The sequence below is a fragment of the Drosophila nasuta genome, chromosome 3, assembly GCF_023558535.2.
Source record: "Drosophila nasuta strain 15112-1781.00 chromosome 3, ASM2355853v1, whole genome shotgun sequence".
NCBI lineage: Eukaryota > Metazoa > Arthropoda > Insecta > Diptera > Drosophilidae > Drosophila > Drosophila nasuta.
In genome coordinates this window covers 14,195,098-14,219,491 of record NC_083457.1, presented here as the reverse complement: position 1 = coordinate 14,219,491, position 24,394 = coordinate 14,195,098, and the positions used below count along the sequence as shown (strand labels likewise).

The window sequence follows — 24,394 nt, the reverse complement described above, 5'->3', positions numbered from 1 at the left end:
TTAATAACGTTTTTTGAACTTTGCTACCAATTGCTGATATAAACATATTTTTGCTTGAAAATTGTTACATAGGGAACGAAATGTTCCTTATAAATAGTGGTTTTAAGATATGAAAAAAATTTGTTGTGAGTGTAACCAGCAGGAAAATATAACAATTGAGTATTTCGGTATATTTTACAATCTAAATAAATATATTTTGAAGTTAAGCCTGCGGTCACACCGGTAGTAAGTCAGTTTTTAACAAGTCGTTTCGTGGGTCGTGGGTCGTGTAAATATTGTAAGAACTTTTTCAAAATATATAGTAAGGCCAAGCGAATAAAAAACCAAAAAAAAAAACCGTGGCAGTGAACTAATTTTATAATATGAGTGCATTGTGCATAGGCTGCACACAGTGTAAATGTGGACAAAGGCAACAACGGCAGCAACAGCAGAATGCACACCAATACACTGACACTCGCATACGCGTACATATACATCTATAGGCATACATATGCATATGTATATTTTCCGTCTACGTTTCAATTTGATTTTCGGAAATTTCACCTTCGCTTTGCTGTTTTCGGCTATTTCAAACTTGTTTTTCAGCTGTGTCTGTTTCATAGTCTCATTTTTTCTTATTTTTTTTTGTTCATTTACCTTTGCCAGCCGCTCACTTTTTTCGTTTGCTTACGTATTACGTGTGATGGTGTGCGTGCGTTTCACAAAATTATCGCTAATTTGCACCAAAATGGGATGTAAAGTGGCATAATTTGATGCGTATTTGAATACGTATCATGCATACGTACGCACACATTCACATTGATGTACTTATGCGTGCATGAGGTATGTGTGTACATGGATCACTTGCTATGTGAACAGCTGTAATTTACATAAAGAAATTGGCAACTCTTACACGGCACGTGTAAGTGTACATTTCACATATGTATGTGTTTGTAGGCAAATGCTTACCAGTGTGTGCCCGTGTCTGTGTTGCGTGTGGTTGTTATCGCGAAATTGCCTTGCTGTCTGTGTATGAGTGAGTGAATGTGTATGTAATACATTCGTATGTAATGTTTATTTGCATTGAACTGTGTATGTTATATATTAAAACAAAATGAAAGACTAATTGTCACTGCAAAATAGTGTGGTCTGTCTCCAAAAAACAAAGAAAAATGTTTAATAAAATAATCGAAAATAGTGAACGATTTGCATTAATGATGCGTAGTTGTTGCGAAATGTGTGTCAATATGTGAGACGACGGCGACGCGTCAAAACCAGCAGGTGCAGCTGTCTAGTGTTGTAAAGCGAAATAAATACATATGTTATGATGTGTGTGTGTGTGTGATTGTGAATGTGAAAGAATGTGTGTGTGAGTGCGAACAGTGCTAACATATGGCAAAATATTGCAGACAAATATTGAGAAAAATTGTGATGATAATAATAATAATTGTTGCATTTCAATTGCAGCACCAATGTTGCCTAAAGCCAGCGATTAAAAACCACACACACAAAAGTAATTAAATGCTTATAAATGAAGAACTGTGCGATAAATAAGAGAAAACCCCAATATCATCAATGCCAAATGTAACAACGAAGAAAATTGCAAAAACGCCGCCGCCTTGGAGAACCTGATACAAAATCAAAAACAACAAATTAATTAAAATATATCTAAGGAAATCAAAAAATACGTTGCGTACCTTACAACAAAAAGGAAGAGAGAAAGAGCGAAATTTAAACGAAATTATTTATTTTTTTTTTGTTTTTTTGGTTTATTTCATTTCGTTTTGCATCGATAAAAACGTGTTTGTTTTGCGTGCAACACTTTTTTCCAACGTGCGAAAAAAGCATTGCAACGTTCGAAACAACACGTCGATAAGTAACGGCCGCAAAAATTCCCAAATCCGGGGCAACTAGCAAACTGCAGCGCCTCAAAGCCAAAGCAGCTGCAAGTCAACGCTACGGCGGCAATTATCGCAAGTCCGGCAACACAGGCAGCAGCAACGGAGGTGGCGGCGGCGGCGGCGGTGGCAGCAGCGGGGGCGGTGGCGACATAGCGTCAACAACATTTACAACAACAAGCGGCTACAATTATCAACGCGGTGGCGCTGCGGAGGAGCGTAGCTTTGCTGCAACAGCGGCGACGTCGGCGTTGGCGTTGGCGTCAGCCGCAGCCTCCGAAACAGTTGGTGAAAAGTCATATCATTACAACAACAACAACAACAGTAGCAGCAGCAACAACAACAACAACAACAACAATTATCAACAAAAGTCAAACTACACCAGTGCCAATTACAATAATCAGACCCAAACAAACCACCTGCCTTATCACCAGCATACAGCATACAACAGCAACGGGAACGGGAACAGCAGTAGCAACATTAGCGGGAGCGGGAGCGGGAGCAGCAACGGGGCAACGATGATGATGACCAAACAAAAGTCAACGCTCAACGAGCGCCTCAACATTGGGGATGAGGTGCGCGAGCTGAAACTGGGCGCCACATTCAATCCGAAAAACACATCGACCGCATTTCACACAATCAAATGTGAGTTGCTTTCATACATCTCTTATATATCGTTCCGTTCTGATGACTTATGCAATACCTCCTCCTCCATCTCCGTCTATAGATGACTTTAAGCCAGCGAGTGTGGATACCAGTCGAATGGCAACTGTCGATGTTGGCTCCAATAATCAAGTTACTGTTACCGTGCCAAATTTAGGTGAGTTTATCCCATCATCAGATGCTCTATCTCTTTTTGTCACATCGTTTCGATTGGAAGACAACTAGTGTCTAATTAGCATGCCACTTGTTTCGTATTGAGGGATCAGTGTCAACAAACAGGAAAGCGGCAGACAAGCTGTGACTTTAATAGACCCTTTAATTGTGTTGTTTTTAACAAACTTTTTAAAATTTCCAAAATTTATAAGTTTTTTCTTCAATTGATTTTCGTTCCTTGATATCTAATAGTCTGATTGTTATTAAATTTGAGAATATTTACATAATTCTACATTTTTGGGATCTGCTGAGTTATAATTTAATATCTTGAAGAATTGTTCATGTATAAATTTGAGCAATTTAAAAATTCTGAAATTGTGCTTGAGAAAGTTGGTTACAGAAATAAATGTGCAATATTTTGATATGTCATTATAATTGCTGAGATACATGGCTAAATCGCTTCACCGATTGAGGTTGATTGAAAATGTATACATATTTCCGACAAACTTAATAGACCCTTTTTCGCTTGCTTCAAAAGTAAAGGGTGTCATAAGTATACAAATCAAATTGAAACCGGAAATGCTTGCATTTTGATGTTGTTGCTCATGCTCTTCTCAAGTTAAGCAAATCAATTAACAGAACACAAATCAGCAGCTGAATTTAATGCAATACTAATAAACAGAACTTGTTTGCTGGCCAAGAAAACAACGACCCTTTGCGACCCAAAATGAATCGCGTTGCAGCAGCTGAAAAGCAACTTGTAATTGACACAATAAAAACGCGGCTTTAATGCATGGCAATTGCAACAAAAGAGCTTTCAAGACTTCAGTTTGCTAGATTGAGATTCCAACTCTCTCTCTCCCTCTCTTCGTCTATTGCTCCTCAGTCTCTGTCTGTCTGGGTGATGACATAATTTTGTGGCATTATATGAAACGCTGCACAAACAGACATTCATAGATACTCGCACAAATTAATGCCTTTGCCTTATGTATTATTTTGTTTAAACGAAAGAAGCAGAAAAAAAAAGTAATGCAAAATGGGAAAAAACAAAGAAACGAAAAAAAAAAAATAGTATAACTACAACCACAAGCTAAAGGTAGCCGACAACGACTGAGAGAGCCAAAGAAACCAAATTACATCAAGTCAGGCAAAATGCAGCCAAGCGTTCAGGTTTCTGTTTCTTTTTTTTTTTTTTTTGTTGTATTTTGCCATGCTCTTTGTGGCCAGACAGGCGCAGTTGTTGTTGTTGTTGTTGTTGTTGTTGTTTTCGGTTGTTGTAACAGTTGTTGCTGTGCTCCATTACAGGCGAGTTGACTTGGTTTAGGTAACGCTTCGTTGATTGCTGCCCTGACAGCGACAAAGATTTGGGCGGCGTCCATAGACAGAGACGCTAATCGGTCAAGTGTATTTAGTCAAAGCGACGTTCAATTTGTGTTCTGCCACGGTCCAAGAAAACCAGACAGCAACTTGGGGAAAAAACAACAAGACCTTGATAACTGTTTAGACTTCTCTGGAACGTTCACTTCATGGAAATAAAACAGGGCAGTTTGATTTTAATGCAGTTGCCAACTGAACTTTGCACTTTCACTTTTATAGAGAAGATTTCAACTGAAAAGATTCAGTAAATAAAAATAATGTGTAATAAAAAAATCTTGTAGATAGAAGAATCTCGCTCCAGTTTCTTAATATTACAGTAAAAAATTGAAACGTAAACGAATCTAACTTTTTTACTTTTACTATAATAAAAGACAATTTTTATATGTCTACTTTGATAACTCAACTTGTGAAATGCTCACTTGACGTGGCAACTTCATCGACGAGTTGTATTCATTTGAAATTTTCAATTAATTTATTGTATTTTTAGCACAAAGCGCGGCGTCAGAGCAGCGATAACCACAAGATACTTTTGTATCTGTATCTATAGCCATACGTTTGCAATGTGATGTAGTATTAAATTCTACGTAAAACTAATGCAAAACACAAAAGTTTTATTGTGTGGGCGTCTGTTGCACACATTGATATATACACACATACATACGATATAGATTTTTGTGTATCGTATGACAACTGGCGCCAATCAGATTAGTTTTGATACCCGGTAGAAGGTTATAATGAATGAGTGGTATCTTCAATCTCATTAAGTATTCATTTATATTCTTTATCAACTTCAACTCTCGAGACTGTATGATTGAATATCTATTCTATATTTCTATTCCATATAAATGGTCACGCTTAACTAGACAATTTTTTACTTTAATTTTATTTTTTTCGACTAAATGTCATTCCCATTTCTAGATTCTATTTCCCTTTAAAAATTACATCTATAAGATGTGTAAATTAGATAAATACATTAGGCATTTATGACGTTTGATTTCAATAAACACATTTATGACTTTTGTAAACAACATTAAGATATTGTTATTGTGGATGCTGTAATTCATTTTTACAACTATTCTAAGAAAAAAGTTAATCACTGGAAATAATATTTTCTTTAGTATGTATTAGGTAAGCTTCAGCTTAGATTGAACTTCGCAAATGTTAATATTACTGTCTATATATATTGCATTCTTTTAAAGTGAAAAAACTTCTGTACCATTTGGTATTTGCTAATTCTTGAGAAGATGATTTCCAATCTCTTTTGTGTTGTATTTGTTATTTCTTATAGTATATTTATGTATTATTAGCACAAAGCAAGTTGTAACCACAAAACGCTTTTGGATCTGTTTCTATAGATATACGATGTATATTTGTGGTCAACGTTACTTTTTTATACTATGCATTATATTAATCCAGGCTCCGAATCGAAAAATATATATTTCAGAATCTATACTAATCGAAAACTAATACCGAAGGAAAAAATGCTATTTTAACTTAGATTTTCATTTAGAAAAACACGCAAAAATGTTAAATATAAAGAATTTTTAAATTGTAGGATAAGAAATTATCATAAAAATAGTTTAATTGAACATACAAAGCAATTGTAGTGTAAATATATAATATTATTGCCACTCTAAATCCAAATAAATAAGTTAAAATTATTGATAAAAGTGTATAAAAGTATTATGTCTGTTTACATGCACTTGAGACTTAAACTATTTCAAGGCAACGACTTTCGAGCACGTACCGTGAGCTGTCGAATTAACTCTTTCGTGTTTTTGGTTCTGCAATTTCACAACAGAAACAATCCGATTTATGCTTATCGCATTGCGCTACTACAGCATTATTTATTTTCAATTACATAGATACTCTATCATATGTGTATGTGTGTGCAAATGAGCTTCTTCTTCAGCTGAATATGATAAGGGCACACGACTAAACACACGTTATCAGCTGTGGCAACAGAATTCGACCAGGTGGCTACTTGGATATAAGAAGCTTACGCTTGAACTCCATGTGAACCTGTCTCTGTCTTCATTACAGATGCACACACTCGCTGCGGTTCAACTATCATTAGGAATACGTCTGTGTTTGTGTGCGTGCCTAATTATGAGTTATATATGTATGTGTGTGTGTGTGTGCGTTGACGTCAAAAGTAAACGGTACTTTTGCATCTTCATTTCTCTCTATGTGGTGCTTTTGGCACGACGTGAATAGTCTGCATTTTATTGTGGAATTTTTCCACAGCTCTTTTCGTTTCGTCTGCTTTATTTAAAGAGTGTGCGAGAGAAATGTGGAGCGCAGAGGTGGGGAGGAGGGCATAAAAACTAACGTGAGTTTTTGTTTTCGACCAGCTGTTCTTTCATTGCACTCCCACACGTGCGTGTAAACGTATGCGAGTGTGTCTGTAAATATCTGAATGCATGCGAGTGAGTGAGAGCAATCGCTCTTTTTTGTTCTCGTTGCTCTTTTGCCACGACGACGGCATGCGCACGCACACACACACACATACACTCCAGCAAGACTTATTAAGTGCAGGTGAGAGCGAGGCAGATAATGTTGGGATAGTGCAAGTTCATTATCAATTGCATAGAAGGAACTGTTACTTATCAATGCTATGCAAACAAATTCACTAACACACACAGCATCGCTAATAAAGTGTCACACACATTCACGTTGAGTTTTGTGATATAGGGTTGGGCACCTAGCCATGTTAACTGCACTTTAAACGATTGCTTACCAAGTTACACACAATCACTTGTTGTGCACGTGTGTGTGCGTGCGATTGTCAGTGTGAGTAACGAGTACATTCGTATAGTATTAATACTCTGTTTACTTGCAACAACAAAAATTCCAAAAACGCAACCGGATTTCGTTATACGATTTCGTTGAATGTTGCTTGTTGTTTTTGCTCTGCTTTTGTTTGCGTTTGCTGAGCCGCTGTTGCTGCTCTCCGTGTTGTAGTTGTTGTTGTTGTCGCTCAGCGCGCACGCTTTCATTTTATTGCTTTTTGACTTGTGCACTGTTGTAGTTGTTGTCGCTTTGTCGCTTGGCTGAGCTTTTGCAGTCATTGCAACGTGCATCTCAAACTGTAAGCGAACGAAGCGAAGATTATTCAACAGGCGAAAGGCAAAAAACACAGGCCAAAACAATAAACAACAACAACAAGCACAATTACAATGACAAGCAGAGTTCAAGTCAAATGAATAAATAAACCGAAAAAAATAAAGCAACAATTGCACACACGCAAACAGCCTTGCTTGTCTTTTCTCTCTCTCTCTCTTTCTCTCTCTCTCTCTCTCTCTCGGTGCTTGTGAATGACTTTTTGCACCCAAATAAATAATTTTGTTTGTGTAAACAATTTGTATTCAGTTTATGATAATTTTTGAATAATTAACTATTTGTATTGCTAAAGAATCATGAATTTTTTGCTGTTCTTATGGTTTTGTGTGGGAGAAAAATGTTAAATTAAAAAGTCAAGAGGTTTTTACTGATAAATAAATAAAGACAATAAGACAATATTTATAGATGTACTTATCAAGTTCAAAAGATGAATAAATTTCAAATTAATAGCTGATTGAAAGTTAAGTATCTCTAACTTTTCATATTATAGGCTAAAATTATTCTATAAAATTTACCAAGTTACGTTCGTATTTAATCCAGATTTGTTTTGAAAACTATATTTATTTTTGTGTTTATATCAAAGATTGTGTCTAAAATAAATGGGGCATAGTAAAAAATAATGCGAATCGCTCATAATTCATGTGCGAATTTTTTTCGCATTCATAAGAAAGTGCTTCTTCTTGCTTGAGAGAAACTTTTGTATAAAAATATCAAAATCAACCTGGGTAACAAATTGAATTGGTAGAAGCGTTAAAAGCTCAGCTTTCACTATAATTGCAAAAAAGTGTTGGCCAGATTTCTTATCAGATAATTGAATTTCTTATCGTTTGCTTGTGGCAATTAATTCTTTTACTTGAAATTCCCAAATATACAAATAATAAAACACTTGTGAAATTAACGCATTCGAGCTGAAGTTGTTGATTTTCTATCTTGAGTGACAGTCAAAACACTTGACAGCACCCAACTCACATCTGTTGAATAGTTCGTTGGGAAAACAAGATAAACAATTAAATTCTTAGGGGGTTAGCAAGTGCGTGGCTTCAGCACTTGACCGACCCGCCTTTCAAATATTTATTTCGTTTTGTTCGCATGATTATCGTTTCATTCACTCGCATTTCTGTATTTTTGGGATATCTGTCGATTCATCGCTTAATAATGTTTATGTAGCAATTGTATTACATTTAATATTGTATTTAAGGCATCGTGTTAATTTCCGCCGTTAATTAACATTCACTTTCGAAGTAAAATGTGACGTTCCGCACTCGTAATTCCCGCTGTCAACTCGTTTGATCAGAAAAACAAATACAACAACCAGAATTAAATGACAGAGTTGAACAAAAGTTCAGGTTTCTACCCTAAAATTTGATAGTACTCTAAGTAGGCTTTCTCGGCTGACTCAACTGATGAAGTAGTTAAACATTTATAGACATTTTATGAGTATTCTGTGTTGAGACAGAAAAGAAAATGTATTAATACAATATATTTTTCGTGTGTCTTTGCAGAAAGTTCCGGTGTGCCTCATACAGTTTATAAGGGTAATCACAAAAAATATACAAAAGAATGCTTAATAATTTTCGACAAGGAAACGGGTGCTATCACAATAGAGAAGCTAAATCACAATATACAAGTCAAGAAGACAAGGTAACGTAATTGAATTTTAATCAATTTTTGAACAAATATTAAATTTAATTAAATTTGTAGAAGCGAAATGTCAAACAAGCCAAGCTTGATGCCAGCTACAAATGTGCCCTCCGCTTTCCCCAATGGTAGTGGACCCGGACCCGGATCCGGCTCTGGCTCTTTGCCCGTGCCCTCCTCGGGTCCTCGACCCACGCCGGAGAACAGCACCATGCGCATAACATCCAAGACGAAAGTGTCCACAGGCAGTCGACGGAACAACATAAGTGAGTGAAGAGTTATGGGGGAATCTTTGTGTGCATCATGCTAATGTTATTGCCATATCTTGCAGTTGATTACAAGCCCCGCAATTCGCCCATGCAGCAGAGCTCACCATCGCGTCCAGTTGCCTCGCATCGTAGTCCACAATCAGCACCAGCGTAAGTTGAATCATAATGTGCCAACTCAACGAACTGTTTGTTGAAACCATTTACTTTCAGCTGGCATGCCAACAATGCGCAACAAACATTGCCAAGCATCCCCATGCTGTTGGACGATGATGACTTTGGTCTTGGAGCAGCCATGCATAATGGCGGTCAGGCGAATATCTCGGGCTCCTCGACGGGTTCCTCGGTTGGCCAGCCGGATTATGCGTCATCACACGGGCACATGGGCAAACAGCGACAGGCGCCGTTGCAAAATCATGCCAAGCGTCAGCAGCTGACTCAACGCTCCAGTCCACCCATGCAGCATTTGCAGCAGCAGCAACGGCACGAGCAACAGCAACAACAACACCACCAGCAGCAGCAACAACATCAGCAGCAGCAGAATTATGGTCGTGGCAACAGCAACAGCAACAACTACGCACAACAACAGCAGCTGCAGCAACAGCGACCATCGTTTAGCAACCATAACAGCAATAGCATGCCCCTGGATCTGGACTCGCCTAGCCATCATGATCTGTCCTCACAGTCCGTTGCGCAAGCGGCTGCCGCGTTGGAACAGGTTTGTTGTCGCCCTTCGACGCAATTAAGAATTCACAGTTTGTCATATAGTATAATATTGCTTATACAAAATCTTTTTAATTGCAGGAAATGGCCTCCAGTTCGAGTTCTGATTCGGATTCGAGTGACAGCGACAGTGGCAGCGATTCGGATGACAGCAGTGTTCAGGATCAACCTCAGTCACAGCATCATCAACATCAAATGCAACATCAGCAGCAGCAGCACCACAATCAACATCATCAGCAGCAACATTTGAATCAGCTGCCCAATTTGGGACTGGGTTCGATATCGCCTGCTTATAACAACCATCATCAGCAACAGCAATCGCATCATCATCACCAGCAGCAACAACAACAACAACACCAACAACAGATGCAGCAGTCTGGCATTTATGCATCCAACAATGGATTCCCCAATGATTTGCTACAAAACGATCTGCAATTGTCCTCAAATTCGTCCGATGATGATGACGATTAGCCGTTTTTAATTCTCTTAACGTGTTTAGCTGTAATTATATAACACACAAACAACAACAAAAACTGGAAAACTAGACGGAGAACAACCAATAAATGTAAAAACAAAACCTAATAACAAGAAACAGCAAAACTGAAAATACACCTTTTATCGATATTGATTCTCTCTGCGTTTAATTAAGTTGAAATTATTAAATGGTGAATTTAATTGCTAGTGAAATTTTTATAAATAAATTATTAGTTCTATGCATTCAAAACAAAAAACATACAATCATAACATATAATCTATTAAATAATAATTTTTAACATTATCTATAAAACTTCAATTACACAAGATACAAAAAGAAAACAACGTGCTGCATCAAAAACTACAAAGAAAAAAACGTTAACGAATGTAATTGTAATTGTAAAAACAAGACAACAAAAAAAAAAACAAAAACAAAGAATGATACGTACGTTTGCCAATATTTCAATGTACATTAATTTTAGTACGAAATCTAAGGTTATGTGAAACTTGTTGGGAATCCTGAAGAGCGCGCGCAATATTTATAAAGATACACAACAGATACTACGATACTACTACTACGACAACAAACAAATTATTTAGTTTCTAATGGAATATACACACACACACACTCATACACACACACACATTTAATTGTTAAGTGACAAAAGTGAAAGGGAGAAAAAGAAAAAATGACCAGAGCGGATTTTTGCCATTAATTACGCATTTTATTCTAAGCAATTTTCAGCTAACATTTAGAGATATATACAATTTGACAAATAATCAAACAAACAAACCAACAAACACCAAAAGAGACACGACGGACAGAGCAACCAACAACAATAGCAATAATTAAATCAATCAATTAAATCACAACAACAACAGCAACGCATGCTTATTATTTGTAATTATCAATTAGTTTATGCTTTTCTATTTGTTTAATACATTTTACCTTTGACTTCATTTATAGTCAAGCCAAATTGGATTTAACTACATATGATTTCTTTTTGTCATTGTTATGCAATAAATAGTTTATGTTTAAGTATAATTTTCAATTATATTTGTTAGCCTACCATTATACATATTTAGTATATTACAAGCAAGAGTATTTTGTAATTAATTGCTACAGCGCCCTTTGATTAGTGCCCCCGTTAACTACAACAGTGCGGAATGAAGACATTAATGTTTTTTTAGCTCATGTTTTATTTGAATTTATTTGTAATTTTTTAATTAATTTGTAATAACTATTATTATAATTATAATTTTGTTATGTGCTTGCAATAATTTAAAGCAAAGAAATGATGTGAAAAAAACCAACAAAAATAAATATGCATTGAAAGAACTTGACAATTTGTTTCATATTTTCAAATAAACAATGTACATACATAATTTTTGGAATTTTGCGGTGCAATAATACTCATAATACAACTCCTTCCAATAGAGCAATGCACTTTAAAGAAAGAAAAGAAAATTAACAAATATGTCCACACAATTAAAATTTCTGTTAACATTTATATGGTAATAGCATTTAATTTTGCCAAAGCAAACAAACAACAAAAACTAAAATCGCATTTGTAAAGAACCATCCAGAAGGAAAACGACCAACAGCTGAAACGTCTACATCAATAGAAAGTTGAGGAAAGAAAGGCAGAAGATTTATTAGAAAGTAATATGATTATTTTTATTAAGCTTATACTTAGTACTTACACTAACGAATATAATGTCGATTGATTTCCAGGCCATAGATTACATACATATTTGTTTTAGAAATTTACATTTGAAACACCAAAAAACAAAAAAAAATAAGAAGAGAAAGTAAAACACATAATTAAATAGAAGGAGATGAACAAGATCAAAACAATTCTGATAATCATAAGCACAATTTATGTAGGACTAATTATAATAATTCTAAAACGATTTACATATATAAGAATGAGGACAAAACTAACATACTAACATATTATAACAATGATATGAAATGAAAGCAAAGTAGTTTAATTGATAAGCAAATGTACGCTATATACTAAATGATATATTATATATTATACATATATTATTATACTTATATACACCATGCATACATACATACAACATATATCCATATACATACAAGATGAAAATATTACTTACGATATACACCACATACCACATACGATATGGTTACGGATACAAATACGATATACATATACACACACACACACATAAATGATAAAGATGGCGACGACTCCAGTATCTCAGAGTATCAGTTAAATTAGTTCTAATAATAACAATGACCAGTAAAAACAGTCAACAAAAAACACCAATACAATGACAAATTGCAACGTTATGTAAATATGTAAGAGCCGAGACCACACACACAAAAAAAGAAGAGATAATTGCCCTTGAAAATGCCTTGACCATGTAAATAGACTATGTATCGAAGAAAGAGAGAGAGATAGAACGAAAGATTGCGATCTCTTTACTTAAAAGAGCAGCGAAGTGAGAGTTACGCGCAGCTTGGATGCCGATTACAATTAAAATAAAGTGAACGAATTATGTATACACCATTTAACATATATATACTATATAAGATAATGCATTACAATGTTTCTCCATCGGTTGATTGATTTTGCAGCACTTGTGGTTTAATGATAACAAAATGACACACCAACGAGGCATTTACAGTCAACACGGCGCCGCTATTGTCAAATAGATTGCAGTAGTTGGGTGCTGAGAAGATGGTGACCAGTCTTCGTTCCGCAAAGAACTCGTAACCATCCTCAACCACCTGATGGGCACGCACTATCAAGCTAAAGCCATGCGATTCCAGAAATGTGGCCACAATGTCCGAATTGAAGGTGACTCCCACGCCTCTATCATTAGTGCCCCAACCAACGCAGTTCGTATCGGGATCTGACCAAAGCAGATCACAAAGCAGTCCAGTCATGGGCACCTCGGTGGGTCGTGGCAGTCGGCGTATGGCATCCAGTTCTTTGAGATCGGGACTTAGTCCGCCATGGCAGCAGAAGATGCGATTCTCTATGATAGCGGCCACTGGCATGCAATTATAGCAATCAACAAAGGTCCGCCACAACTTGATGTTGTAGCGTCGCTTGCACTCGTCATAAAAGCCATACATGCGATTAACATCGGCGGATTCATGATTGCCGCGCAGCAAAAAAAACGTGAAGGGATATTGCAGTTTGTAAGCGAGCAGCAATGTGATTGTCTCGATGGACTGATGGCCACGATCCACATAATCGCCAAGGAACAGATAATTGGCTTGCGATGGGAAGCCACAGTTGTTGAAAATTCGCAACAGATCTCCATACTGACCGTGTATATCACCGCAAATATTGATGGGCGCGTGCAACTCCAGCAGCATGGGTTGAGTTAGGAAAATGTTGCGAGCTTCGCGGCAAATGGACTGTAGAGTGGATTCAGAAAGTGTTACGCCATTTCTTGGTGATTTGTTCGTTTCCAGTCTGTGTATGATGTCCGACAAATTCGAGCCGCCCAGTAATTTTTCAGGCGGATTTTTCCAGTTGCCAATTATGCGACGAGCCATAATTTCGACTTTTTCAATTTGTTAGTTTTGAATTGTGAAACGGTAGATTTTCAATGCTTTCAGTCAAACGTTACACAGCACTAGTTGGGCGAAGAAAGCTCGATTTGCTTATCGATGCGCTATCGATAACAATGTTTAGACAATCGTTTCCATTGTAAAAGACCGCAAATATTTTTATCCATTTATTAATATTGCCGCTACGTGCCTACCTAATTAATAATACTTAATAAACAAGCGTACAAATTGTCAATCGATGATTTTCAAGCAACCCATCAGCTGTTTATTGCAAAAGCAAAAATATGAAAACACCTGTTCGAATCAAAACAGCTGACCGGTGATATCTTAAAACGTGTAGGTTAAAATTGTATTCTGCACGCAGAACATTCTACAATCTGTCAGGTTAAAGACTGTGCTCCATACAATGGGTGATGTTACAGGACTGAGCAACGCGGAGGCCGATGAGTTGTGCCAAACACAAGATGCGGCTACCAAGGTAAGTTTCCATTAACTCCAATTGGAAATGATAACAATAAAAATGCAATTGTGTTTTGTTTTTGCCATATGCTAGGACTTTCTGTTCCAACAAACCATGTACCGCATCAAGGATCCGCGTAAATCGCTTCCATTTTACACCGGTGTTTTGGGAATGACTTTGCTGGTTAAATTGGATTTCCCAGAGGCAAAGTTCTCGTTGTATTTTATGGGGTGAGTCAAGGTCGTCTTATCTTTGAAGTGGTCAAAAAGTTTATATTTATATTGTTTAAATGTGACTTGCAGTTATGAGAACCCCGCCGATGTGCCCAAAGATCCCAAGGAGCGACGCCAATGGGCTCTAAGCCGCAAGGCCACCATCGAATTGACCCAGTGAGTTTATAATTACAATCCCCATAATTATCCCATTAACTAATTACTTGGTTATTTAGCAATTGGGGTACCGAGTCGGATCCGGATCAAAGCTATCACACCGGTAACAGTGATCCACGTGGCTATGGGCACATTGGCCTTATGGTGCCCGATGTCTATGCAGCTTGCAAACGGTTAATAGAGAATTTTCCACTTCTATTGCAAATATTTATTATAACATCTCTGTATTAACTTTTTAGCTTTGAGGAACATGGCGTGCAGTTTGTGAAGAAGCCCGATGATGGCCGCATGAAGGGTTTGGCTTTCATCAAGGATCCCGATGGTTACTGGATTGAGATTTTCAATGCCTTCAGCGTGTAATCTGAAGCATGAGATTAAAGTTGCGCCCCCTTTTTTTTTGTATGTCAATTGAATGTTTGTAATAAAAATCGGAGTACGCAGTATTGAATCCGAATTCGCAAATGGCGTGACAATTGCTGATATTAATGGACACTCGCACATACACACACAAATGTTGCTTGTCAGCTTTCGGTTTCCATTCATAAAATTGAAGCAGCTGTCAGAGCAGGCATTTGGCCAACTAATTGGCCACTATGTGCTTAACTGATTGACGTTGCTCACACGCTAATTATTATTTACAGCCGATAGATAGCCACGAACATATGTGCGTGTGTGTGTTTGTAAAGTTCTTCGCCAGGACAGTCAGTCGAAAAAGACTATTGTCAACAATTTGTTCATAGGGTGGTTGTTTTTTATTATTATTATTTTTTATTTTCACTTAGGCTCTGTCCTGTTGTCCTGCCGTCTCCTGTCTGGCGGTCTGAACTAATAATAGTCAAACACGGGAGCGCATTATTTGTTCAGTGTCAAATGTGCGCAAAAAACACAATTCGATGCCATGTTATTTGTTGATGCGGAAAAAGGCACTCAGTAGGTGTCGAGAGCCGAGTGGCGACAGTTTGCAACAAACATGGAAATTTCTGAGCCCAGCATTGGCATATTCTATGTGAGCAAACTGCTCGCCTTGGCGCCCTATTCGGCGCAAAAGAACTCCAAGGGACAGCTCGAGATTCGTCGAAGTTGGATCTTTACCATCTATTCTGCTAGCCTATGTGTCATTTTGGGTGAGTAACTCAATCCCGAAGAGAAGTGTTATGAAACAGTGGCTGATGTCGCGAATCTTTCGCCATTAGTTTTCCTCACATATCGTGGACTACTTTTTGATGCTAACTCGAAAATTCCCGTTCGGTAAGTTTGACTTTATAAAATAAATATTCGATTTATTTCTTTAAGAGTGAAATGCGAGTGTACAAAAGATTTCCGATATTTGTAAAATGTTCAGTTTTTCGAATTGGGCTTTAAATTAAATTGCCTTCAATGGTTTCTATTGCCGCAAATTGCCATTAGGTGTTTCTTCTTCGAGGAGCGTAGGGTCGGGCAGATATCCTTCAGCCTCACGTTCGATTTACGAGTAGGGACGGAATGTGGGGCGTGGCAGATAAGGAGGCCTCTCGTGTCCAGGATCAGCTTCGCGAACTACTCGAGCAACTTGTCCAGGATTCTCCTCATGAACAACCCGAAGATGTAGTTGCTTGTCGTGTCCAGGATCAGCTTCACGAACAACTCGGGCAACAGGGCGGAAAGTAGGACGAGGCAGATATGGTGGCTTATCGTGTCCAGGATCCGCTTCACGAACTACTCGAACTGGCCTGAAGGTAGGACGAGGAAGATATGGTGGCTTGTCATGTCCAGGATCCGCTTCACGAACTACTCGGGATACAGGCCGGAAAGTGGGACGAGGAAGATATGGGGGCTTATCGTGTCCAGGATCAGCTTCACGAACAACTCGGGCAACAGGGCGGAAAGTAGGACGAGGCAGATATGGTGGCTTATCGTGTCCAGGATCCGCTTCACGAACTACTCGAACTGGCCTGAAGGTAGGACGAGGAAGATATGGTGGCTTATCGTGTCCAGGATCAGCTTCACGAACAACTCGGGCAACAGGGCGGAACGTAGGGCGTGGAAGATATGGGGGTTTATCGTGTCCAGGATCCGCTTCACGAACTACTCGGGATACAGGCCGGAAAGTGGGACGAGGAAGATATGGTGGTTTATCGTGTCCAGGATCAGCTTCTCTCACTGCTCTGGAATACGGCCGGAACGTTGGACGTGGTAGATATGGAGGTCTCTCATGGCCAGAGACAACGGCCAGAGCGCAGATCGAGAGCAGCAGCAAATTGATTGCAAACTTCATTGTCGTTGTGTTGAGTTTCTGGGTTTGATGCTGATTGAACGTCAAGTCGTCGCATTTATAGGCAAGCTTCGCTTTTTTGTCAACTACGTTTTAATGCAAAGTGCGGTGATTTTTGAGGTGCGCTGGGGGGATTTACACGTTCTCTTCTGCTGAACTGAGACAAGGCAATATGTGATCTGTTAAACAAATAATGTATTTCCATTCGCGAGCTGGGCATGATAAGTTTACGAACCTTATCAGTACCGATTGCAGGACAGTTGTTAAAAGGGGGAAGTTTCTGAAAAATAAACTTACAAAAATTGTACATATTCATTGTATTCTATTGCAAAATTATTTGCCAGAAGTACTATGGAATTAGTTTCATTTTTTGATAAATTATCTAGCAAAATATTAACAATTATTTCCGTACTAATGTTAGAATTTGTTGTGGTTTTCAACGTAAATAACCCTATGAAGAACATTATAAAAATGTACAAGAAAATGTCCTGCCTTTATGATTAGAAATGCATAGTTGTGCTTTTCAACATGCAGATTGGTACTACATTAGCGATGCCTTTCACATAAATATGTCTAATGGGAATACTTGTCCAATATTCTGTTAATAAAAATAATCTAAATACTAAAGACGATGAAGATAAAGCTTGCAATAAAAACAGCTTCTTAGATTTCGCTCGTACTTAGTGTAATTAATAAATCTAAGGAGCTATTATTTAAACTGAACTATATATTATATATGTATAAATCAAACAGAAAAATGTATTTTTTGTATTAGTCAAAATTTTTATATAATCTCTAAGTTTTTTTCACAGTCAACTTTTTCAATTGAAAATAAGATATTCTGAGTTTTAATGTAACTTCTTTATTTGAACAATTTGAATTAGCAAATTATTTTGGTTCTTTTTTTTTACCGATTATAGCTTTAGTTTGGAATCTTAAGTAGCCGATAAGAAATGCATGCATAAAGTTTATTCAGGTCGCATACATGTTTCCTTGAGTTTACAAAAATCACCGCAAATGTAAACCCCCCATGAACATAGCTCAGGCTGCGATCTATAAAACCAGCTAGACTCCAAACAATCGACAACAATCTCGTTTTGGCAAGCTAAGAAGAATGAAGTTCGCAATCACTTTGCTTCTGCTCTCGATCTGCGCTCTGGCCGTTGTCTCCGGCCATGAGAGACCTCCATATCTACCACGCCCAACGTTCCGTCCGTACTCCCGAGCAGTGAGAGAAGCAGATCCCGGACACGATAAGCCACCATATCTTCCACGCCCGACGTTCCGCCCTGTTGTTCGAGTTGTTCGTGAAGCTGATCCTGGACACGATAAGCCCCCATATCTTCCTCGTCCCACTTTCCGGCCTGTTGCCCGAGTTGTTCGTGAAGCGGATCCTGGACACGATAAGCCACCATATCTTCCACGCCCGACGTTCCGTCCGTACTCCCGTGTTGTTCGTGAAGCTGATCCTGGACACGACAAGCCACCATATCTTCCTCGTCCTACCTTTAGACCCATTGGCAGAGTAGTTCGCGAAGCTGATCCTGGACATGACAAGCCACCATATCTTCCTCGCCCCACTTTCCGGCCTGTTTCGTAAGGTGTTACCAGAACCTAACTCAACATCGATTTACTACATAAATATTTAATGTTGGATCTGGGCAATTATAAATATTACGAATCTTTACGAATATTTAAATTTAAAAGGAAATAAAGAACATCAATATTTAAAATCAAAAGTAAAATTGCTAACTCAAAAACACGAAGAGAGTAATGACCACATCAAGGTTTAATGCAAATAAATATCAGCTGCACTAATTTCAAATATTTGAAGCATACTTTTAGGAATAACCAAAAACTGTAAAACTTGTGTGCAATTTATTAGGCAGTGAAAGCTGTTTAAAATATTTAGCTTTTTGTACTCGTTAATAGCAGAAGTGTGCGTGATAATCTCTATTTAGTTCGCAGCATTTAAAATAATTATTAATTTCAGTAAACTTTCGCAAATATTAATAAATGAAATTAATATGTGTAATGAATTTTTTTTCCAATACTTAAAGCATACTTTTAGGGTACACAAAAATGTAAGATTATTGTGGAGTTTGTTAGGCAGTGGAAGTTGTTGTACGTCCTTCATTGCTTCTTGTGTCCGTTGATTGCAAGTGTGTGTGTGTGCGTTTCTATGTGGATTGCAAAATTTGAAATAACTATAAATTCGAATAAACTTCAACAAATCAAAAGCGCATCTTTCAGAATGAAATCGGCGACATCCAAAGTGGTAACCGCATCGGATGTATCTGTTGTTGTGCTGGCCATTGTATCAGGCGTCTACTGTGGCCTCTTTGGACTACGTGCCACACAGGAGCTAAACATGCGATTGCATAGGGTAAGCTTAAAATATGATTGTGGTATTGATATTATACAAGAGAATATACACTTTTTTACAGATCGACAGCACGTTGAGCGCCTACAACAATTACAGGCGGGATCGCTGGCGTGCCTTTGGCATGGCAAGCATATCGTTGATAGTGATTGGCATACTCCTTGGCCTGGATGTGTGGACGTGGGTGCGCATGGCACAGAAAATGAACATCAATAAATCGGACACGGGTGAGCAAAACTGTCTCAACTCAACATTTCTTATATTTATTTAAATTCCAATTTACAGAGCTCAACGTACAATGGTACATACCATTCTATAGCCTCTACTTTATACTCACTGGACTCCAAATTCATTTTGCCAACACGGCCTATGGTCTGGGCAGGCGTTATGGGCGTCTTAATCTAATGCTACGCACCAGTTATTTGGGTGGTAAGTTGCTGTACTAACTAACTAACTAACACTAACTTACACTCCATAGACAAGTCCTATACAAATGCCTCGAATTTGGTGAAGGTGAATACGGTGAGAACGATCAACTTCAATCCAATGATGCCCACGGCTCTGCACGCCAGTCTGACTAAGCTGAATGGCGAGATGCTGGCAAATGAATCGGCAGCCAAGAACAAGAGTCTAGTCATCAGAGCCATGGCCGATAATCATGAATCGTTGGGCAAGTGCGTGCGACTGCTCTCCAGGTCAGAAAGCCTTTAGATAAGTAGACTAGAGTGGTGATGATTTAATCATTGCAGCTCCTATGGGATTGCTGTGCTGTTCATTCTGGTCTCGTGTCTGCTGCACTTGGTGGCCACCGCTTACTTTCTGTTCCTGGAGATGCTCAACAAGCGAGACAACGGCTATGTCTGGGTGCAAATGTTGTGGATCATCTTTCATTTTCTACGCCTGCTAATGGTCGTCGAGCCGTGTCATCTGGCCGCTCGTGAGTCTCGTAAAACCATTCAGATTGTCTGCGAAATTGAGCGAAAGGTCTATGAGCCTATTTTGGCGGAGGAAGCCAAGAAGTTTTGGCAGCAATTGCTTGTTGTTGATGCCGATTTCTCGGCCAGCGGCTTGTGCCGTGTTAATCGCACTATTTTAACATCGGTGAGTTATCACATAATTCATAAAATAATACATACAAGATTTGCAATTGTTTCTTACAGTTTGCCTCGGCCATTGCCACCTATCTGGTTATACTAATTCAATTTCAGAAGACAAACGGTTGAACGACTTGTCGTTTATATAGTTTTAAGGTATACAAAAAGGTTGCTTTTAGTAACACTAATCGGAATTCTTAGTTGTGTGTTTAAGTCTGTAATTGCGAAAGCATAAAATAATAAAGAGAGAACATTTGTTTTTTTTTTTTTAGTTTGTGATTTTTGGAAAACAAAATTCAAAATGTAACATTTCAGCCAACTAATTTCCAAGACTTCTTTAACGGACTTTATCATTATAATTAGTTTTTCTCATTTGAATTATGTTTAAACTACGTGTATTTGTATTAAAAACTCGCATTTGGGTACTCAGAAACCCTTCTGGTACTGCTTTGTCTCCATGCGCTGTTGCAGCAACTCCAACTGTCGCTTGGCCTCGCATTGTGGAAAGTTGTTCAGATCGTAGTATTGAGGCGCCAAGCTAAGCAGCCACTCCGCTGTAAATATAGAATAATAATCTATGTATTTGAGGGAGAAAGACGAGGAAACCTAAGAGTGTTACTCACGCTTAACATCGGTGACGGTGCGTATGTAGTTCTTGGTGGTCAGCACGAATTCATTGTAGATGACCCAGTCGGGCTTGTGGTCCAGACATGTGGATGGATGCAGCTGCACAACCTGATTATCCTTGATGGTCAAATAATGACCAGTGCGCTCCAGATGCGCCACCTGCATGAAGAAGCCCTGCACTAGAGCCTTGCGTATGTTCACATAATAATCCTTGGATGTGAACTCTGTGCTGGAACGCTTCAATTGGAAGCGATCCATAATTCGGGCCAACTGTTGTCGCACATTATCAGCGCTCTTCAACGAGCGAAAGTTAATGAAATTATCGTAGCACCAGTTAGGATCCTCGCTGCCTGTTTTCGACACAAAACAAACAAATCATGAGTTAAAAGTAAACATTTTCAAAAAGAGCTTTTTACTTACTCTGCTTGAAGGCGTGATAGACATTCAGCAATGTGAGATGATCCCCGTCGATGTGGGCAAAGCGCATCTTGGCCTCATCCGCAACCTTCTTTGCCTCATTGGGACGCACGAAACATTGTGGCACTTTGTTGATTGATGTTTTTGGTGTTTGAATTGGTTTGTTTTTGTTTGATTAAGCGCAAGTTCAAAACGTGTATGTTTTTTTATGTTTTTACATTAAACAAATAGATTGTGCTTACAGTTTTGTCAGCTAGGCAATCTAGAGGTTTGATTCAAAGATTGATTGCATTTGTGAGTTGCAGGTGCGTTCTTCCACAGCGGCAATAGCAACGTTACAACAAATTAGAACAAGAATTTTCGCCGCGGCACATTTCAATTGAAATGCTTGCAACGAGGGCAACGCACATGCAACTTTGCTTTTTAGTGTTAAATGCAAAGAACAAATAAATTGAACAAACTTTTTTCTTTGCACTGGAATGACATTTAAAGTGACAGTCAGCGTACGTCGAGGAGTCTTAAGAGGATAATGGCATTAGCTTAAAGTGGCAGAAGGAAAAACATTCCTTTACTTTAAACTAATGTAAATTTTGTTACGACTAAGGAAACCCTCAATAATCTAAACTCGCTGATATTCAATTTACAAGAAAGAACCCAATCCTCAACTGGCTAAACAGTGTCGAGCAATGCAATTTATTCCCTATGTATTGCTTAAGATACGGAATTAATTGCTTGCTCAGGCTCTGTTACTATTGAACCTTGACTTAAAGATTTAACACACGAAATTTGTGCCTCACCCGACAGCATAGCCGTAATCGAAAGTATCTCGTTGGAGCAGTTGTGCTGGCAACTGGCTATCAACATCTTGGCCAATTGTGGATCCAATGGGAATTCAGACATTACAGCACCAAGATCCGTAAGATTGCCATCGTCATCAAGAGCAGCCAAATAGTTAAGCAGCTCCAGAGCTCGCATAAGTGTTTCGGGTGCAGGTGGATCCATAAAATCAAAATGCACCAGATCATCAATGCCCAGTTTCTTCAGTTGCAACACCACGGTGCCTATAAGAATGCACAATCAATTGGAATTAGTATGTCCAATAAGACATATTAGCAAGCGTTACTTGCCCAAATTGGAGCGCAGAATTTCGGGGTATGTGTTGTCTTGCATTTCATTCTTAAATGCCTTCTCGGTATATAGGCGGAAACATTTACCGGGCCGAGTACGTCCGGCACGACCGGCACGCTGTTGAGCCGATGCCTTGGATATGGGTGAAACAAGCAAACTCTCAACACGAATACGTGGATTGTACACTTTCTGCTTGGCAAAGCCGGGATCAATCACGAACACCACACCGTCAATGGTCAGAGAGGTCTCAGCAATGTTGGTGGACACGACAACCTTGCGGCCAATGGCGCCATTGGCATTTGGAGGAGGTGCCGCTTCAAAAATGCGCTGCTGTAGATTTGGTGGCAGCGTGGAGTACAAGGGAATGCACTTGAGTTCGCCAATCTCCGAGCCCAGATTATCAATTTCACGCTTGATGCGCTTGCAAGCCTCCTCGATTTCCTCTTGACCTGTGAGGAACATAAGTATGTCACCTGAAAGGCAGCAAAATATTGCTTGAAAAGTCGTTATATAAACAGAAATTAAACTGCCACATACCCTCGATTTCCTCACACATGTGAATCTGGATAACTGTGCGTATGGCCGCCTCCAGATAATCACGCTCCGGTTCAGGTGTATAGAAGATCTCGACGGGATGCGTGCGACCCGGCACATTCATGAGGGGCGCATTATCAAAGTACTGTTGGAATTTGCCGGCATCGAGCGTGGCCGACATGACCACCAGTTTAAGATCGTTGCGTTGCCGGATCACCTCTTTGAGCACACCCATCAATATGTCGGTGGCTAGCGTACGTTCGTGGGCCTCATCCAGCAATATAACCTGATACTGTTCCAGCATGGGATCAGACATTGCCTCGCGCAACAACATACCATCGGTCATGTACTTTAGCAGTGTCTTGGGTGAGGAACAGTCCTCGAAACGAATGGAGTAGCCAACCTCTTCGCCGAGTATCACGTCCATTTCCTCGGAGACACGTTGCGCCACCGACATGGCGGCCACACGACGTGGCTGTGTGCATGAAACGCCTTTGCGTCCTTTGGAGACCGCAAAGTCCACACACCATTGTGGTATCTGTGTTGTTTTGCCCGAACCCGTTTCACCAACCAGTACAATGCACTGATGTTGACTGAGTAGACGCATAAAGTCTGCTTGGTACTCAAATACCGGCAACGAGATGCGCTTTTTGTACAAATTCTGATAGCGAGTCGAATAAGGCTTATTTGTGAAGGGATTCATGGTTGGCGGCTAAACGTAAGAATGTAAAACGTTTAAACGTTTAAGTACGTAGCAATAGGTCAGGTGAATTGGATTGTGAAATAGTTAACTTACCTGTTTGCTGGGCACAAATCCGCCCAGTATTTGAGCAACGGTGCCGGCCGCGGAAGCCGCTGCGGCTGATGTTGAAGCTTCCGTTTCTCTGCTGAAGGAGATGACAAAAAAAATGACATGAATACGTGAGTGCTTTTATGACAATTTAAACGGATATTTACTTCTTTTTGGTTGTGTATGTCTCTCCTACTTCAATGCGGCGCTTCGACATCTTGTTGGCTTATATTAAAACGCACAAATTATAGCAAAAAAGTTTTTGCACAAATAAAAAAACACGCGCTGAAAGCAACGTGAAATGCGATGTTGTCCGTGTGACCGCGGTCTTAATATTACAATAGACTTTTAATATACTAAAACATACCACTATCTTTGTTCACCGCCTGGGAGCAGTAGGCGCCAGCTTTGAAGCAATTTGGTTGTTTACTTATTTATCAATTAAAAACTAGACACTTAAGTTGAGGA

The 24,394-nt window shown here is 38.9% G+C and overlaps 5 protein-coding genes across 7 annotated transcripts; 3 read left to right on the top strand and 2 right to left on the bottom strand.

Moving 5' to 3' along the window:
• Positions 1–224: 224 nt before the first annotated feature.
• Positions 225–10,733, top strand: LOC132792106 (ell-associated factor Eaf). Of its 2 annotated transcripts, none has more exons than XM_060801336.1 (8): positions 225–277; positions 1,447–2,522; positions 2,605–2,697; positions 8,696–8,834; positions 8,895–9,097; positions 9,163–9,250; positions 9,311–9,815; positions 9,902–10,733. In XM_060801336.1, the coding sequence occupies exons 2-8, from the start codon at positions 2,396–2,398 to the stop codon at positions 10,289–10,291; spliced, it is 1,545 nt and encodes a 514-aa protein (XP_060657319.1). In that variant the 5' UTR covers positions 225–277; positions 1,447–2,395; the 3' UTR covers positions 10,292–10,733. The 2 variants fall into 2 exon arrangements, with proteins under 2 accessions (XP_060657319.1, XP_060657320.1); XM_060801337.1 differs by having other exon boundaries at positions 240–301.
• Positions 10,734–12,728: 1,995 nt separating this feature from the next.
• Positions 12,729–13,926, bottom strand: LOC132792108 (serine/threonine-protein phosphatase alpha-2 isoform-like). Its single transcript, XM_060801341.1, has one exon. The coding sequence runs from the start codon at positions 13,836–13,838 to the stop codon at positions 12,870–12,872; it is 969 nt and encodes a 322-aa protein (XP_060657324.1). The 5' UTR covers positions 13,839–13,926; the 3' UTR covers positions 12,729–12,869.
• Positions 13,927–14,156: 230 nt separating this feature from the next.
• Positions 14,157–15,167, top strand: LOC132792109 (lactoylglutathione lyase). The gene is made up of 5 exons (XM_060801342.1): positions 14,157–14,331; positions 14,407–14,543; positions 14,616–14,702; positions 14,762–14,875; positions 14,942–15,167. Exons 1-5 carry the CDS (start codon positions 14,260–14,262, stop codon positions 15,060–15,062), a joined length of 531 nt encoding a protein of 176 aa, XP_060657325.1. The 5' UTR covers positions 14,157–14,259; the 3' UTR covers positions 15,063–15,167.
• A 272-nt stretch (positions 15,168–15,439) lies between these two features.
• On the top strand, positions 15,440–20,658 carry LOC132792107 (gustatory receptor for sugar taste 43a). Of its 2 annotated transcripts, none has more exons than XM_060801340.1 (8): positions 15,440–15,826; positions 15,896–15,950; positions 19,207–19,339; positions 19,401–19,563; positions 19,622–19,762; positions 19,815–20,031; positions 20,086–20,437; positions 20,497–20,658. In XM_060801340.1, exons 1-8 carry the CDS (start codon positions 15,673–15,675, stop codon positions 20,557–20,559), a joined length of 1,278 nt encoding a protein of 425 aa, XP_060657323.1. In that variant the 5' UTR covers positions 15,440–15,672; the 3' UTR covers positions 20,560–20,658. The 2 variants fall into 2 exon arrangements, with proteins under 2 accessions (XP_060657323.1, XP_060657322.1); XM_060801339.1 differs by having other exon boundaries at positions 19,622–19,765; positions 20,497–20,655.
• On the bottom strand, positions 20,605–24,259 carry LOC132792105 (ATP-dependent RNA helicase DHX15 homolog). The gene is made up of 8 exons (XM_060801335.1): positions 24,094–24,259; positions 23,933–24,023; positions 23,140–23,848; positions 22,602–23,075; positions 22,272–22,535; positions 21,478–21,600; positions 21,054–21,407; positions 20,605–20,984 (listed from the first exon to the last, which is right to left on the bottom strand). Exons 1-8 carry the CDS (start codon positions 24,141–24,143, stop codon positions 20,857–20,859), a joined length of 2,193 nt encoding a protein of 730 aa, XP_060657318.1. The 5' UTR covers positions 24,144–24,259; the 3' UTR covers positions 20,605–20,856.
• Between the last annotated feature and the right edge of the window lie 135 nt (positions 24,260–24,394).

Bases quoted from the DNA above. Each gene is read 5' to 3' on its own strand.
- LOC132792106 (XM_060801336.1), top strand. From the start codon at position 2,396: ATGATGATGACCAAACAAAAGTCAACGCTCAACGAGCGCCTCAACATT. The intron at 2,523-2,604 runs GTGAGTTGCTTT...CTCCGTCTATAG, and splicing joins CGCATTTCACACAATCAAAT to ATGACTTTAAGCCAGCGAGT. The intron at 8,835-8,894 runs GTAACGTAATTG...TTAAATTTGTAG, and splicing joins ATACAAGTCAAGAAGACAAG to AAGCGAAATGTCAAACAAGC.
- LOC132792108 (XM_060801341.1), bottom strand. From the start codon at position 13,838: ATGGCTCGTCGCATAATTGGCAACTGGAAAAATCCGCCTGAAAAATTA.
- LOC132792109 (XM_060801342.1), top strand. From the start codon at position 14,260: ATGGGTGATGTTACAGGACTGAGCAACGCGGAGGCCGATGAGTTGTGC. The intron at 14,703-14,761 runs GTGAGTTTATAA...TTGGTTATTTAG, and splicing joins GCCACCATCGAATTGACCCA to CAATTGGGGTACCGAGTCGG. The intron at 14,876-14,941 runs GTTAATAGAGAA...TTAACTTTTTAG, and splicing joins GTCTATGCAGCTTGCAAACG to CTTTGAGGAACATGGCGTGC.
- LOC132792107 (XM_060801339.1), top strand. From the start codon at position 15,673: ATGGAAATTTCTGAGCCCAGCATTGGCATATTCTATGTGAGCAAACTG. The intron at 15,827-15,895 runs GTGAGTAACTCA...TTTCGCCATTAG, and splicing joins TAGCCTATGTGTCATTTTGG to TTTTCCTCACATATCGTGGA. The intron at 19,340-19,400 runs GTAAGCTTAAAA...ACTTTTTTACAG, and splicing joins TAAACATGCGATTGCATAGG to ATCGACAGCACGTTGAGCGC.
- LOC132792105 (XM_060801335.1), bottom strand. From the start codon at position 24,143: ATGTCGAAGCGCCGCATTGAAGTAGGAGAGACATACACAACCAAAAAG. The intron at 23,849-23,932 runs GTAAGTTAACTA...TCTTACGTTTAG, and splicing joins GATTTGTGCCCAGCAAACAG to CCGCCAACCATGAATCCCTT. The intron at 23,076-23,139 runs GTATGTGGCAGT...GCTGCCTTTCAG, and splicing joins CATGTGTGAGGAAATCGAGG to GTGACATACTTATGTTCCTC.